The following is an 18,246-nucleotide window of genomic DNA, read 5'->3' on the forward strand; positions in this document are numbered from 1 at the left end:
TAAGGTCGAATGTTTCTAATTTTTATAAAGCTATCAACCTGGAAATGCATAGGCACTTTAAAATACTTAATATATGAATATCAGGAGATAGAGTCAGTATTTCACAATGTGTACCGTGTGCATGCAGCCAAATAGCACATGTCACCTAAGGAACAATTCCAGTTTCTCAAATAAGAAAGATATAATATAACTATAACTTAACTGTCACTCACTTGACAATTTTGAGAGTACAACCACTACAATACTATGTAAAATTATTTTACATTTCAGAGTTATGGAAATACTTGTCAAACACAGTTTCCCTTCTTCCACCAAACTCAACTGACTCTTGAAAGCTCTGACGACTGAATGTCAACCACGGTACACTATTTACATTAATCTCAAATGGAGAAAATTTAGGCAGGCAGAAGCCTGTCCCGAATTAACAAACAGCTAAATTCATTCACAGCGTATGTTGAATGCCATGAAAATAAAAAAAATATTGATCCTAAATCATGAAATTGATATTCACATTTTTTTTTGCTTTTAGTGAAGACTTCAATGTATAGTTGAAGTTTTGCTCTTTGCCACATTAAAACATCTATGATTTTATGAAGAATTGTTGCATTGAGGACTTCTTACACTAGTATCAAAAGAAATGACAGTCAGCCTAATGAATTAATTGCTTGCCTAGGCAGCTAATGACCAAGCCTAATAAACTAAAAAAATGACAAAAAATACCTGTCTCTAACTCAACAACATGAAAACCAAATTTTGAAACTCAAAGCTGTAAGTCAAAACTACAATCAACAATATTGGACATTGAAAAGTAACCTAACATCAAAATATATCCAAATCCAACAATCAATTTCAAGGACAAGACACTCTGACTCCAAAGAAAACTCTCACATGTTCTCAATAATGTTGTGGAAGGGAGTTCCCACGTTAGTGAAGGTATCAATTTACCTAAGCTAGGTGATTTTAAAAATATATTTGCTTATCTTTTATCCAACCGTTGATTGTTTGTATGTTTGATCATAACACTGAAGTCTCTTACCATTAGTCAGAAACCTACCAGACCAACCTATCATCTTGAAATGTGCTTTGCTTAATCGGGTTTCCTAAACTTGTTTTCAAATTTTGTTCAAGACAATGGATACAACTTAGGTATTGACTTCTCTCACTGAACAGATCTGAAGGAATTCTATCAATGGATGGACTGCTCTGACCAATGGTAAGTTTCCTTAGTTTCAGGCAATCTACAGAGCCAGTCCTGGTCAGTTACGTTTCCAGGCAGGACTCAGGCTCTTCCTCATCACCGGAGTCAGTATCTGACTCTTCTTCTGATCCATGCAATTTGCTCCTATGATCTCTCCAGTTTTCATCTGTTGGCCAATCTTCTTCAGGTTTGACATTCCCTTTGTGATCCTGTGATAAATTACAAACCAATACTCAACATTATCTTGTCAAATAACATACACCTGAACTCCAACTTGTTTGCCTTGGTTACTTTTTATACAAAGAGAAATTATGCTCCGAGTATGTTTGACTGAGTTAATTTAAAACAACTTTTATATTAAGGAACGTTCCATGTAAGCAAACATCACAAGGCTCACCAAAATTTAGATATATTCCAATTACATCCATGGTGAGGACCATACTGATTATGTCATAAGAGAAATAAGCTGCAGTGTTCAAAAAATATACATAACATCGAAGTGACCACCTCTCCTAGAGTCTTATAGGTACTTGACTTGACAAGCCCATGCAGAGAATACATCTTAAGGTAAACTTTTAAAGAAAAGGCTCAGTAGTTCATGTAAAAATGAGGAACTACTGATGTCTCCTCTTTAAAGGTTATGATTATTTACTTAGTGGCTCATCCACAGCTAGTACTAATTTTCAAACTTAGGAAACTGCAAAAGTGGACATAATTTGTGAGCGTTTCAAATGCTGCAATATTTTTGTAGTTCAGCAGCTCATCAGCTTAGCAGTCTGCTTAGTAAGTTACTATAAGAAATGTAAAGACATATCACCAGTTAGGGCAAGTTTGATTCAGACAGATGTAACCTTCATTACTGTTTTTACACAGGCTGATTAACAAGAAATTCTCTGGATAGAGTAGGATAAAAACATAATTGATCAAAGTAACTGCAAACCATTGACATTAGAGAATCTCTGCCTGCAAAATTTGAACCAGTATCTCTCTTACAGTGGTAGCATTCTTTCTCTACTACTTTTCAAGTGGAAGCCCTTGGTCATTTCTTTTCTAATCGACAATGTTCCTGGTAACTTCTGGTTAGGACCAGAGGGAGAAAAGGAAGATCTGTGTGAAAGGAAGTTTAAGGGAAAAAATTCTGTGGTGCCTTTACAGCATTTTTTCAAAACCTAATTGATATAGTAAACCACTGAGTTAATCAATCAAATAAAAATTACAGATTTATGCTAACCTTCCTTGACTACAAAACTCCCAAATACTATTCCAGAAGCTCTTTCTAGGGGAATACTCGGGTATTAAAATTTTTTTCTCAGAGCGTCCAGAAACATCCCACATTTCCTTTGAAGTTTAGCTTTTCCTCCATCAGAGAGAAGCTTCAGCTTTCAAGTATGACATTGTTTAACAACTCCTAAGAGTTGTAAATAAAACGAAGTGAAAAAATTAAGGTCTCAAATCATTTCTTACAGAGAGATGCTCAGCTCATGGTAAGTACAAGCAATTGTTTGCTTCCACGGTTCCTGTTTCTCTCACAGAAATCAAGACCACTTTCCGAAGGAAAAAAAATAGCTACACAACTAAACAAAACTTGAAAACCAGTACTAGCAGATTTCCTAAATTTTAAGACAGGTGTTGAGAGTAACTCCTTGATCTCTTCCAAAGACTGAAATTAACTTTCTGTCATTAATATCTGAAAACAAGCAGCCATCCTCACATTCCTGTGCACAGAGTGGTAACACATGGCACTTTGGTTTTAATTTATTTTCTCCTTTTTCTCTGGTCCTAATTATAAAAGGAATAGATTTATCGAGGTTAATGGGATGAAATTAGGAATGGAGTGTATCCAGTTTCTGTGTTTCCACTGTAAATACTCAAAATAATATTGTCTCAGACCCTCAAAAACAAACTACAGACTACAGACTTAAGACTTCAGCCTTTCTCAAATGTAAACAACCTTATTTAAATTGGTTCTCATTTAACTGAAAAAATGACTTGCTTGCAAGTTTAACAGATTAAATGGTAGCCACGAAGAATGACTGTATAATGTTCATATGTATGAAAGCCTTTCCAGTAATTCGGGATGTATAACCTTTTTCTTGAAATCATTAAAATCATCAAAAAGCCACAATATTTGCTTCGCTTTGGATTTCCTCTCTTATTTTGGCATCCTTTCAAAATTTAATGTGTTCTTATTTTTTTGCGGGCTAACTGTGATTTTAAATGCTGAGAAACTAATGTAAGGTGTTCCAGACTCGCGCCAGTTCTTCCAGAAACACAGCAAGAAGTAAATGCGAACAAGCGACAGCGATGTAAACCATGAAATAAAAATACAACTGCACACCGTAGTATTTACACATGTTGCATGAAAGAATTTAGTGTAATTACAAATTACATGTCTAAAACTAATTCGAACCGACTGGTGGTGACTCTTCATGAGATAAACTTTACTCTTGTACTATAAAAGCAAAGGAAATATCACACTTGTTCCGCGAAACCAAGGGCATGAAAATTCTTAACACAACACCACAGTAAATTGAACAGAATAGACATGAATAGTGACTACATATGCAAACTAAGATCACAAAACTTACGTGGTATTCTGTGTCCAACCAGTTAAGGTTAAACTGACGTACAGCTGTAGTCAAATCATTCACTTGTTGCTTTGTCATTTTGACATGAGAAAAGTACAAATCCTCCAGGTGAGGAACACAGCTGAGATGTTGAATGAGAACACTTACTCCTTCACCAAGAGGGTTATGTGACAAGTCCAGAACGAGCAGGCTAGGAGCCTGGTGCAGAGATCTGGCGATAACTGCGGCAGGTTTGGCTGTTAAATTGATCCCATGAAATTGTAATGCAACAAGTCTGTCAGTGAAGATGATATGAGACACCAGGGTCTCTGTCAACCGAGCATCCATGATTTCAAAGGGTTTCCCAATAATACTTATGTCTTGCAGAGCAGTGAAAAGTGGTAAGAAATCAGCCAGCATCTTCATCTCTTGCCTTTCTATGTGGACAATATCAATATCCTTCACACAGGAAAGGCTCTGAGGAGTCGGACCAGTGATACTGTCAGTGTTCTTAGTCAAACACGAAGCTGTTTCGTTGTCATCTTCATTCAACGGATCACCAACACGCTTCACCTGAATAGAGTTTACTGTTGGCAAAATGAGCTCTCGCAGCATTTCAGTTGGAAAAGTGCCACCTTTACTATGTTTCCTTATACCATGAACATAAACAATGGTTTTTCTCTCTCTCTTTAAGAAGAACTCTTTCAAAGAACGACGTGGGAACTTCTTCAGCAAATCTGCGGCTTTCTTTTCGCCCGAACAGCTCAAAAAGACAGCATCTGTGTCTTCCGCTACAGTGATCAAGTCTTGATAGCTTTTCTCTGAAGGCTCTTCGTCGGAAGGAAAAAAGATAAAGCCGGGTATCAGGCCAGATTTCAGTAAATGTTCATTTACAGTAATGTTCAGCTGGTTAGACTCAAGAGACAAAACATCTCCAGTGTAAGAGGGAAACACTGACCAGAGATGTTGCCTCTTCTCAGCAGAACAACAAAAGTAGCTATGCGAGATAAGCTCTAGATAAAGCTCTTGATCTTCAAGCAACAGTTGTCCACCCTCCAAAAGCAGCTTAATAAAATCACATTTTGGCAAAGATTCCTTGTTTCCAACAGACCCTACATGATAGAAAACTGTGCATGCGGCTTCTGTTGACAGTTCACAAGCAAATTTCAGAACTTCCTTCATCTTCTTGATCTTTTCAAATGATTCAACTTTGGAAAGGCTAGGCGTAGTTTCTCCTTTAATAGACAACACTTCCTCCTTAATGTGCCAGGCTGCAAGGAACTCCTGTACGGATTTGTGAATGAAATAGGCCCCTTTCTCAGGATTGAGACTCGTAACATTGACAATCTGGAAAAGCCCAACTTCACGTAATTTTTGAAAACTGCTTGAAATATTGTCAGGGAGTTCGCTGCAGCGTACATAATGATGGTTTTCCAGAAGTGCCTCAAAGGCAACCTTTCCAAGATTACTCAGGTCTTCTCTGGCTTCTGTGGAGGTCACTTTCTGAAATGGCTTAGGCTGTTGAATTTCACCTTTGTGATCTAGCATGGTTTGAATGAATTGTGTGAATATGTCGGCCCGTGATTTTGGCAGTCCTTCGTGATGTTTCTCTTCCCACAAAATACACAGCATCAGCAGGAGGAGAGGTATTTCTGCCAAGTCATAGAGATCTTTTTCTTTCAGGTAGGACATGAACTTGTCACAATCTTGCTCACTTGCCAAAAATTTTCTCGCATAGGTTCTTTTTCGTTCCCAGCTTTTGAAACCTTGAATTTCTAACTGAATGTGGCTGGGGCTTCTTAACTCGTCACATTCAAGTTGACGCGTGGTGACAATAACATGACAGTCTCTTAGTTGCTCGCCCTTCCAAATTTCAAGTATGGGTGAGTGTTCTTTTGCACAGCAGTACTCATCGTAGCCATCCAAAATAAGAAGCACTTTATCTTGATTATCACTTATGTAATCATAGAGACTATCAACTGAGATCGGACCATCACTGGCCAGCAATTTAGACGCACGTAAAACGTCGCGGATGTTTCCCACGTCACACACATCTCTCAACTTAATCAGAAGCAAAATGCAAAAGTTCATTAGGATTTCTCTTAAGGCTTTCGACCAATCATATGCAGCCTTCTTACAAAATGTAGTCTTGCCAATTCCTGGCCGACCATAAACAAGCATTCGTGTTGGTTTTCCCTTGAACATGTTGGTATAGTCTTCAAGTTCCTCTTGTGTCATTCCCCTGGGCTTCCTGTGATCTCTCATCCAATTCAAAGGTGTGTAGATCTCATTAATCTCAATGGAAGAGCTTTCGTCCCATGGAACGATTTTCACCTTACTGAAGGTGTCATAATAAGATTTTAGCTTCTCTTGGCACTTCTCAACATTCAACGGTTCTGAAAAATAGAGAAAAAAAAACTTTTTTTATTGCTGGGATGAGTAAGCATACGAGACCAAGTTTTCAAAACCACAGGAACTCCAGCCTGCACAACAGATGCAGGCGTTTTTCAGTCAAATGGAGGAAAGGGTAGGGCGAGTGCAAAGTCCGAGTTAAGTGCGAGGGGAGAAGCTCCAAAACAATATCTTATTTTCATTTTATGATCCATCATTAATTTTCGGCTTTGAAGCAGCTGAAGTAAACCAGGACAAGAATAATAAATTGTTATGATAAAAGAATAAGGAAATAACTTTTATTGTCTTGCCACGAGCGTTGGACAAAAAAAAATCAAATTCTCCCCAAGAATAGAACCTCCGACCTTTGGATTCCGCGCTCAGACACTCCATTACTATAATTATCATATAAGTTATTAAAACGTAAGCTTAATATAAAATTTCTTCGCTAGATAATTACAATACCTGCAAGCCTTCTACGTTTATTTTCTGAAGGATCATCACTTTTATAACTCTCCTCATCTGTTGAAATGTTTGCAAAAGGGAAAGGAAAGTCAAAATGTAACGAGCATTAAAACACACTTCACTACATTTGTGAAATGGGTAACAAGCAGGAGTCGAAATAAGTGCTGATTGGAGATGAAAATCTCATATGAGCCTGATCACAGTTTAAAAGAGAGAAGAGGAAATTGATGGACATCAAGAATTGAAATTCATTGGAACGGAATAAAAGCTAAGATTTAGATCTCAACAAAGTGTTAAACTGGTCAGTAATAGTGAAGTATTTCATAGAAAGGTAAACAAAGAAAAATTGGGTTCATCTTACTGCACACAAGAGTCTGGACACGAAAACAATAATTAGGAGGGCAGGGGGAGGGGGTAGTTGATAAGTGTGTTTAATCAGCGATTTGTAATACCTACAATCTGGGACAAAGAAAATAGATTTAAGACTTATTAAATACAGTGAAGATACAGAAGGGAGTAATTTCTTATTAACCCTCTCTAATCTGGAATTTTAGAACGCTATCCATGACTTCAAAATTGGAATTAAAGCTACCATTAAAGCTACTCAGACTTTTTGAAAGTTCTTTTTCTCAGCAAAGCGATTGAAAACAAAGAATGCATAATTATGTTTTTCAGTTTTCTAATATATATTTAATTCCACTGTTGGTCTTCATGTTCTCGTCAGCTGATAACGATATTCTAAATGAACACTGAAGATACGGTGGCCAAAAAGCATGGTGTCTGTAAATTTAGGCACTGTACTTGTATGTAATTGTATTTTTATTGTATTGCAAGATGAGTGATATATTACCAGTGATAAGTTGCTCAGCTAAATCTGTGCGATTAACCGATGGATGACACAGTGCATCATGTAGGATCGCGTATGTTGCAGTTGAACCATTCTTTTCTTTCCAATGTAGCAACATTTTGTAGATTTTTTCAAAGAATTCCCTATTTTCATCCTCAAACGCCGTAAATCTTGTTTCCTCAATTCCTAGACAACGCCCGACTGCCTTCCAATTTTCAAGTTTCTGCGAAAGCCAACCTAAATCTTTGTCGCTGGTAACTCCTTGCTTAACTAAAAACATAAAGACATCACAGCAAAGTATCAAGATGAGGGGATAGCTGGTAAACCCCTTTGCAGAAAGAAAATTAAGCTCCTGTATGTTGAATTGACGTCAACGTCATTATCTTTGACCCAGCGCAACATACATAAGCAGAGCCTGTGGAATTGGTGGCAAACATGTAACATTCCTGATCCAAGAGCTGTTCTGATTGGTCAGCGTATGATCATACATCATAACTCATGTCTTTGATTCAGTTTTGGTAATTCGCTTCCAGCACATTTATAAAACACATACATACAAGACCAGCAAGTGACTGCACAATCTGCTACGGACCAAACAATATGCTAAAGACTGAACAATACGCTACAGACCAAATGATACATTACAGAACAAATAGAACACTACAGACCAAACCGTACACTACAGACCAAACAATAAACTAGAAACAAAACAGTACAGTACAGAACAAACAGTACACTACAGACCAAACAATGTGTACCGCAGACCAAACAATACACTACAGACCAAACAGTGACTACAGACCAAAGAATACACTCTAGACAAAACAATACACTACACACCAAACAGTAAATTACAGACCAAATACACTACAGACAAAACAGTACACTACAGACCAAAAAGTACGCTACAGACCACACAATACACTACAGACCAAACAGTACACTATAGACCAAACAGTACACTACAGACCAAACAATACACTACTGACTAAATAATACATTACAGACCAAACAGTACACTACAGACCAAATAATTCACTACAGACGAAACAGTACACTATAGACCAAACAATACACTGCATGCCAAACAATAAACTACAGACCAAACAATACACTGTAAACCAAACAATACACTAATACAGACCAAATAATACACTACAGGCCAAACTGTACACTACAGACCAAACAATACACTACAGACCAAACAATACACTACAGACCAAACAGTACACTACAGACCAAACAATACATTACAGACCAAATAATGCACTACAAACCAAACAGTAAACTAGAGACCAGACAATACACTGCAGACCAAACAATACACTACACACCAAACAGTAAACTACAGACCAAATAATACACTACAGACCAAACAATACACTACAGACCAAACAGTACACTACAGACCAAACATTATGCTACAGACCAAGCAATACAACACAGGCCAAACACTACACTACAGACCAAACAGTACACTACAGACCAAACAGTACACTACAGACCAAACAATGCACTACAGACCAAACAATACACTACAGACCAAACAACACACTACAGACCAAATAATTCACTACAGACGAAACAGTACACTATAGACCAAACAATACACTGCATGCCAAACAATAAACTACAGACCAAACAATACACTGTAAACCAAACAATACACTAATACAGACCAAATAATACACTATAGACCAAATAATACACTGCATGCCAAACAATACACTACAGACCAAACAGTACACTACAGACCAAACAGTACACTACAGACCAAACAATGCACTACAGACCAAACAATACACTATAGTCACCAAACAATACACTACGGAGCAAACAATACACTACAGAGCAAACAATACACAACAGACCAAACAATACACTACAGACGAAACAGTACACTATAGACCAAATAATACACTGCATGCCAAACAATACACTACAGACCAAGTAATACACTACAAACCAAACAGTACACTACAAAGTAAAACAATACACTACAAAGTAAAACAATACACTACAGACCAAACAGTACACTACAGACCAAACAGTACACTACAAAGTAAAACAATACACTACAGACCAAACAGTACACTACAAAGTAAAACAATACACGACAGACCAAACAGTACACTACAGAACAAACAATACACTAGACCAAAGAGTATACTACTGACTTAACAGTAAAGCACAGACCAAACAATACACTACAGACCAAAGAGTACACTACTAACCAAACAGTACAGCACAGACCAAACAGCACACTACAGACCAAACAGTACACTACTGACCAAACAATACACTGCAGACCAAACAATACACTACAGACCAAACAACACACTACAGACCAAACAATACACTACAGACTAAACAATACACTACAGACCAAACAATTAATACAATACAGACCCACACGAATATATGAATTCAAACTTAAGAACTAACAATTATGCTATTCACCTCAGTTCATTTGCCAACACATAAAACTCACCCATGTTGGAAAAATCTATTTCCACATTGAGGAACTGATGATCCTGCCCTCTTTTAATTTGCTGGGAAAGAAATTATTTTTATTAACAGGCCACTCAGCAAGAAAAACATGCCTCGGTTAATCCCTAAGATGTCATATTAAGGTTATTCCTTGGTTTTGCACTGCACATTCTATATTGCGCATAATTATTGCAATCACGTTAAATGAGCATGGTTGCATTTGGAGAACACAGTATTGCTTTTCAATCCATGGACATTACATCCATTACAAATTTATGCAATCACATTATTTTGATAAGTGAAAGTCTTTGTTTAAAATTATATTAAAGATAGTGGTTAAATGCATATTCTTCCTTTAGTTAGTTTAATAAAAATTTCAAACAGAAAATCTGACCAACCTGTAAAAAAATACTTCTTGCTGTAAGTCCACTTTCAGTATGATGAGCTCAATCACAGCAGTGATCCTCGCCAGCCTGGTTAATTCTGTTGAGACAAAAAAATATTTAATGTTTTAGTACACAAAATCAGTATTGTAGAGCTGAGCTTAGTGAAAACTGGCTACGTCATTGTAAAAAAATTTATAGTAAGATGAGTGCAAAGCTGTTGTTTTGCAGATCTTTTACACTTGTATTTCAAGCTTACTCTTAATATGAACCTTACTGTGCTGTGAAACCATAACCTAAAACACTCAAATATTATTGTGATGACATTTAAACCTTCATTTTGAACAACAAAAGAGTATTAAAAGTTAATTCTGATCAGTTATTTAACTTCCAGCACAGTCTTTTGTTGCTGCAGATTTCTGGTTTCCATAAGGGAAATGTTGCAGCTACATCTACCTCAAGTTGTGTTTACCATGTCCCCAAGAGTTATAGTCATGTCACCCTAGTGTGTGGTTATGTTGCCCCATGGAAGATTGCCTGAGGTGGTTGACTACTGGTACTTTTCATGATATCATCACAAACATTTTTAAGTCACAAGCTCGCCAATTCTTAATTCAGTCAATGGACTTTTTTGATGGCTCTTAAAGAAACTGTAAGCAGCATGTTTCAATACTTTTGCCTTTCATACATGATGTGGTATTAAAAAGTAATTTTTATCCAAAATAAAGAGGATTGTGTACCTTAAAAGTTATAAATCATAAAGAAACATTAGAGCCGGACACATAGTTGTTGATGACTAGTGGATTACTGAACAATGAAACTTCATTGTCTCAAGATTATGCTTGTGGGGAAATGTCTGGCTGGACTAGAGCCTGAATAAAGCCAGACACTTGAGCCAGACATGGGCCTAACATCAACCGGACAAGAGCTGAACTGGACAGAGCAATAGAGAGCCTAACAAGAACCTGACACAGCATAAAATGAGCAGTAATCAACCAGGCATTAGAGCCTGACACTCAGGCTGACTAGAGCTGCAGTAATTCAGCCTGACACAAGCTGGACATAAAAAATTGTTCAGAACAGGAAAAGGAGCCTGACATGAGCCAGGCATTAGCCTGATAGCACAAAAATGATTAAAGATTTAGAAATTGCTTAAAAATTCCACCTTCTTTCAGCCTGTTTATTAGGTATTTATTATGCTCACCTAAATCCAAGACGGCATCTGGTTATCGATTGAGATGCATGTGCTGCATTTTGGAAACAAACTTAACAAGGAAGTTTCCTGCGAATTTGTCTTTGAAAATCTTTTTAATTCACTATATCTCTTGGTAAGGTTACGGTGAAACATTCTAATCACCAATTTGGCGACTAATTTTCAGGATTTGGTTACTTAAGTGAAAAATTTAGTTGCACTGACACCTGTATTAGGCGCAATTTCACGCCCTGAAATAAAATCTTCATCTACCTCACATGGCAGCTTGACGGAGCTTTGAACGAGAACTAGGCACAGATATGTGATGGATTCAAAACTAGAGTTGAAGTCGAAGGAGTCTTAATATTCAAACTAGTGTTACCCCTCTTTTGATCTGCATCAAGGTTCTTCAAAACGTTTCTGTACATGCAGTGCATGGTTTATTGAAGTTAGTGCACATCACAGCAGATTAAAATTTAATGTGCGTGCTTCCCATTAATGAATGTTAAACATTTAAGGGATTATTTTTCCCATCTGAACAAAAAGACCTTCTACACCTAAATTAATAAGGGAGGGAGTTTTGTTTATTCCACAGCTTTAAAACTAATAGAGAGGGGGAAAATAGGGGAAACTGTTTTTAGTAATTTTGATCTTAGACAGCGTACAAGCTAACTCAGCCTCCGATTTCCTCGGAGAATAATCAGAGATTTGCATTTCGATTGGTAAAAATAATATCGCAAAATATCGAAGAGCAAGGCCATTCTGCGACTTTTGAATGAAGGTCCAAATGAACATCGAGAGATTTGATGAACAGAACTTAATATCTGAAAATATAATCGATGGCAATGGCCAGAGTCTTGATTCTACTTTGTCTTTAATAGATCTTGTTTATATTTCCATTCTATTGTCTTCGTTATGGGGGGGATTCAAAGCGAAACATGTTAAAGATTAATTACCAAGCGAACTTAACTTGCTCTGTTAGCAAATTTGTAAGCTACAGCGTGATATTTGATTTTAACACAACCTTGTGGGGACAAAATATAATTTGCTGCAGTTTGTGGTGGATAACGAAAAAATTTCCACTCTACTGAGCACAAACTGAAGACAGAAGTACTTCTTCCTTGTTAACATAACAAGCTTGACTTGAATCGTGCTTTGATGAAGCGGAAATTCGGTAATATTTTCGGGAATCCAACTACGCTCCACTCACATGTGTACCAAGAAGAAGACCAAAAAATCCTCAGGACGTCAACTTACCGTTTTCCCGAGATCCTGATCCGTCTTGTGAGTGTTCAGCAAGATGTCTTCCAAGCTGAAAAGCAAACGATTAAGAAGCTCGTCAACAATCCAAAACGCACTCCGCGTTCACACCTGCAAGTCACGTGTTGTTTGGAACATCTGTCTGCAGAACGCGATAACAAACGCCTGGGAGAAAAACGCGAGAGTCACGTGATCATACTTTTTTTCTTTTTTAAAATTTGTAAAAAATTTTTTTTTTAAATTTTTTTGTAAACCTTGATTCAAACAAACAACCTGGAAGAAAAACCGAAAAATCTAAGTGCTGTTGTAGCCGGAAGTCTTAAATGCCTCTTTCCTTAAGTTTTATCTTTGACCCGAGCTCAATGCAAGGATCATTTCTTTACCTGTATTTCATCTGCGCCATTTTTCATATTATGTTTCGTTTTGCCGGCTGGGAATATTTTCAGGAAGGTTTTTTTTAGCAAATCAAACCGATTAATAACTTTTCTCTCTCTCTCTCTTTCTCTCTCTCAAATCACTTTTGTCGCCAGCAAAAATTGTTTTCGAAATGAATTTATGGTAGTAAATGTGTCATTAGTAAATTGGTTGACACGCGGCATAAAAACCGTTTGTAATTGACTTTAATCCTTCACGAAAGTAACTCAGGAAGTTAAAACTGTGAGGTATTTGTTGACAGTTGAATTAATCGATGTAATTTTTATTCATTTAATATTTGCATCCTCTCAAACAATTCATTCGTTGTAAAACGGTGAGCGAAGTTTTCAGTCCAACTACAAATACGCTTTCGGTAAGTCTTTGCGAGTCCGTTCAATTTCGTCTTTTGTCATTTTTTTTTTCTTATTTTTATTTTTCAAAAGAGTACATGCGCTTTTTTTCTTACGTGCTTTCTAATTGGCAGATGTCAGATTGTGACACATACGAGTTTAAAAAGTTTTAGTTTGTTTGGAAGCCTTTTAAATCACCGTTATCTTTACACAAATAAAAATATTTTAGTGAGGCCTCTCTCTTGAATTTGCAAAACCTCTGTTTTTTAACTACCATTTACTCGCTCAAAAATTGTTCAGTTTGGGGAAAATCTTGCCGTAATTACAACCTTGAATCATGCAGGAAGTAGTCGAAGTATACCGACCTTCAGACATCAACTTCCTGATCGAGATGTTGACTCTTGTAAATGATCGGCAAGATGTCTCAAAGCTGAAAAGGAACCACCGTCCGTTATGACTGCCGTCAATAAGTTCACGAACATTCTCACATCACATGAACCCATCCATTAAATAGTGGTTTTGTTTCCACTTTAAACGCCACGTGACATCTAAAGAATCATGGTAATAGGGAAAGGGGAACGATTGCGTGACTAACAACTGGACAAGATCCATAGCGTCACGCGATCATGCAGTTGCCTTTTTTTCGCCTCTTTACGAACAAACAAACAATTTGTAATGATAAAAGAAGCGATTGGAGTCCAATTCGGTCTAAAATCATCCGAATGATTGGAAAAATCGGACTTCCGCGAAGAGTAGACATTCCAAGTCTAAACAATTTGAATTGGTACAGTAGAGGTTCAAATTGATCGCTGATGGTGCCCCAGTTTATGGTCGACTTCGCTTGACCATCTTATCGTAAAATGTATAGGTACACTTCCCTTTAGGCGACTTGGAATATTTGTTCTGATAGCCAACAAAAAATGACCGAAAAAGAGCAACATTTTGCGACAGCGACAATCATTTTTAATTTCGACGTAGCGACGTTTTTTCGCTTTGATTTTTTCAACAGAGGCATCGTGACCAGGATAGCGTGACTGTTTTGTGATCTGTCCAACCTCACTATTTTGCCAATAAACCTCTGACAAGTCAATAAAACATTAAATGTGTTTCATGATCATTCCTCAACAGTCAGTCTCTTGTTACCTACTGTCATGTTATAGGTCTGTTAAGGTGCGTCACACCAGTGTTTGCGTGCCAAATGCAATTAATCGTTAGGCCGGTGCCTCTTGCATTGCCTTTGTTTTTGGCGTGAAATGGAGAAAGATAGGAAGACATCCCACCTTATTTTGAAGAAGAATAAACAGGGACAAAACGAGTCACTATTGGAAAGACAAGAAACGTAATCTGGTTAATACTTGCAGATAATTCCCAGGGCGTTTTAAATGATGGTTTTTGTTATACACAGTTATGTTAAGAATTAGCAGCGTCAGTCAATTGATAACAAGCAATAATCCTATCCATGACCATTCATTTTACGCAGAGTCCTAAAAAAACATTGAGATCACAGATTGTGGGCTAGCCAGCTTACAGCCTGCGCGTAGTGTTCACCGCAATTCACAGATGACGGCTTCTTTTTCAAATATTCGCATCATTTCTTGGTGCGCAAATACTTACGTGAAATTATTCTTATATGCGGAACACTCAATCAAAGAACCCTAGTACACCCTAGGCTATAAGTTCAGTAGCAAGATTGGCCCAAATTCGCTCCCGGCATGACAGCAAGCATAGGAAAAAAACCAGATCTTATCGTATAATGCAACTGCTTTGTAGTATAGTATTCGAAGCCATTCCTATTATCACGTCGTAAGGGAATGTCATCAAAAGATATCCTGGTCAAGGCTTAACTCTGAAGAAAGGAGATTCAAAATGTCTTGCGAATGTCGAGTCACGCAGGCCCGTTACCCCTCTTTAACAAGACAAAGCTGTCTCTGTCGGGAGGGAGTACGACGGGTGCGTATGCACATCCCCTTCCCCCATGGGCCACAACAGTCCGTTTACTTGATACCGGCGATTCAAGAGAGAATATGTTACAAAAATAGGCCTTCAAACAGTTCTCAAAAGGCACAAAATGCATTCTCACACAACCTAATTTCCTTTAATTTTTTCTGGGGAACATGCTCCCGGACCCCTTCCCCCCAAATCTTGCACCTCTGGCGCCCGTCCATCCTCAAACGCGCCCCCCTTGCGCTAAAACTTGTCTACGGGCCTGCAAAGATATTTGGGTCAAACAAACCTATTTGTCTGAAGGTGGAAGATTCAAAATTGCTTGCGAATGGCAGGAGTCGCGTAGGCCCGTCACCACTTTTTAACATCTTTTTTTTAGCTATACGTTTTTACTAACCTTGATAGCACTAATGGAGAAATGGCACCTTATTCAAAACTAACTGGCTTAATGAGCAATATGTAAGGAAAGTAGTGAAAAGATAATCGGGTAAGAGCTCTTAAAATTCTGGAAAAAAAGATTTTAAATCTTTTGCGAGTGGCAGGAGTCGCACAGGCCCGTCAACACTACTTGGCAGCATTACTTGGTCAGTTGAGTGCCATACGACAATAGCAGGACGCTAGAATCGGCCCCTGCTTGAGCTCCTTATTCAAATGATGGTATGACATTTATCTGAAGAAAATTGTGTTTTTCATGACTATGTGTAAAGATAAGTACTCGAGTGAGGGGAGCTTAGAATGCTAAGCCACCGATCGACAGTGAAACACAAATACCAAGCCTTGAAATTATCTGTGTAATTTTTACTGCTACTCAAGCCAATAGAAGCTCATTTGTGGTTGATCTTATGTCAAAAAGAAAACACTTACAGACGTTAGCACATGTTAGAAATCATTGTATTGCCAAATTTTCCAAGAGGATGCTCTAAAGAAAGAAATGCAAAGTCTGAGGCGGAAAACAGACCTTAGAGAGGCTTGTATGGCTAGAGTTCCACTTGAACCTACTGAGTGTTTTGTAACAGTAAATTAAAGGTTCGGTATGTTACCATGGGAAAACAAGAAAGAAGATCTCCATCATCTTCCGCGATGTCATCAGTATTTGATTGGGTAGGATCGCTTTGTGAAGAACCGGAAAACTTCACTCTTCGTGATGCTCTTGCACTGCTCATCCAAGCAATCCAATATTGTGAACCGAAGCATGATCTACATGATTCTTTCAGACAAAACACCGCATTCACACACACGCACACACACACACACACACACACACACATACACTCACATTAACAGCTCAGTGAAATTACGAGAATTACATTGATGATTGTCTTAGCTGTCACATTGCCTTTTTGACATACAATTTTGTCCAAAAAATGCCTTCTTTGAAACTTAACACTTGCGAAAGAAGTAGCTGTCAATGTATTATACCTTGGTCAGTAGGATTATTTATCTCCTCTAAAGCCAGTTCATCACCTTGTGAATGTATTTCTGTTGTACACCGTAGAAAAAATAACAAATGTTAAATAACTAGTAACAACGCAACAACTTCCTTTAATTAGTAATAAAATGCTCATCTGTGTGTATATTTGATCGATATTTGAGGCAAGTTGTTTTATTTCGTTAACTTTTCATAAATTTTGTAAACCTTTGCGTGGAATACTTATTCGAAACTTTGGCTGAGCAGAGGCGAATTCGACGATGTATGGTGACTGTTCCCTCCGTTATAAATTTAGCAACTAAGTTCAACTCTCCTGAATTGATACATTCATCAAAATATTTTCAACTTCGTATAAGGCAGTATGCTTCCTAGAATAGAGGATTATAGAAGCCAGGCAGCTAGTCAGTGCAGGCAAATATGACAGTCAGGAGCAGAGGGTAAAGTCTCAAGACATCATCCTCCCAAACCCTACTATAATAAGTAGACTATTCCCAGTACACTGATTTCCCTCTCTCCCTAGTTTCCCTCTTCTCGGGTCTTCTCGATACCCAAGCCGAGTGTGCTTAGCCTTAGACCATGGCACCTCTTAACTAAAGGCTTTAAGGTGTGTTTCTATGAATGGTTGATTCCAAATTCTTTAGTTTTCATGCCTTGCTACACTAGTTCAGTAACCAACCTCTGAACTTGTTCTGCTTTCCACTACTTTAGCTTCAAATTTACTTTGTACTACTGTTTTATCTGGGGCCCTAATGAAAGAAATGAAATGCTTCTGTCTCATCGAAAATATTGTACAACGTAGTTTTATGAACTTAATACTTTTCATATTTGACCTTTAAACCAATAATTTAGATGTTATCAGGGAATGGTTTTCTCGCTTTGCCGATTCTCAAAATATGCCCAAATGAGTTAATTATTAACAAAAAGTGTACTTTTGAATACAAATTTAACATTATTTCTCATGAATGGAATTATTTTCAGTTAATAAATTCTTGAATCAGTCGCAAGTAAGTTTCTCATACTTACTCATCATCTACCATCACTTGGCTGGGCACATGCTCAGAAATAGACCTGCAATGAAAAAAGTATTTGTCAGTATTATTGACCAGAGCTTGAAGAGAGGCTGGCATTGAAAGTAAATCCCAAGATACGAATAACACTTGGTCTAACCATGACTTTTAACCTAAGTACATGGCAGCTGTCATGATAGTTTGAGAGAAAAGGTTAGGTGGGGATATATTGACAACTAAATAGCTTGCACATACAAATTATCATTTCCCATAATATTTGTGTAACCACTTGCCAGTGCAGGTTTTGAG

The 18,246-nt window shown here is 37.6% G+C and overlaps 1 protein-coding gene and 1 pseudogene across 2 annotated transcripts; both read right to left on the reverse strand.

The window, feature by feature from the left end:
• On the reverse strand, positions 1-12,899 carry LOC136279914 (NLR family CARD domain-containing protein 4-like). Of its 2 annotated transcripts, none has more exons than XM_066164380.1 (7): positions 12,791-12,899; positions 10,357-10,441; positions 9,960-10,020; positions 7,472-7,738; positions 6,622-6,678; positions 3,787-6,161; positions 1-1,407 (listed from the first exon to the last, which is right to left on the reverse strand). In XM_066164380.1, the coding sequence occupies exons 3-7, from the start codon at positions 9,961-9,963 to the stop codon at positions 1,261-1,263; spliced, it is 2,850 nt and encodes a 949-aa protein (XP_066020477.1). In that variant the 5' UTR covers positions 9,964-10,020; positions 10,357-10,441; positions 12,791-12,899; the 3' UTR covers positions 1-1,260. The 2 variants fall into 2 exon arrangements, with proteins under 2 accessions (XP_066020477.1, XP_066020478.1); XM_066164381.1 differs by having other exon boundaries at positions 9,929-10,020.
• The window catches only part of LOC131787831 (NLR family CARD domain-containing protein 4-like), a 22,022-nt pseudogene continuing 14,110 nt past the window's right edge, over positions 10,335-18,246 (reverse strand).

Source organism: Pocillopora verrucosa, chromosome 3 (assembly GCF_036669915.1).
Source record: "Pocillopora verrucosa isolate sample1 chromosome 3, ASM3666991v2, whole genome shotgun sequence".
Taxonomy (NCBI): Eukaryota; Metazoa; Cnidaria; class Anthozoa; order Scleractinia; family Pocilloporidae; genus Pocillopora; species Pocillopora verrucosa.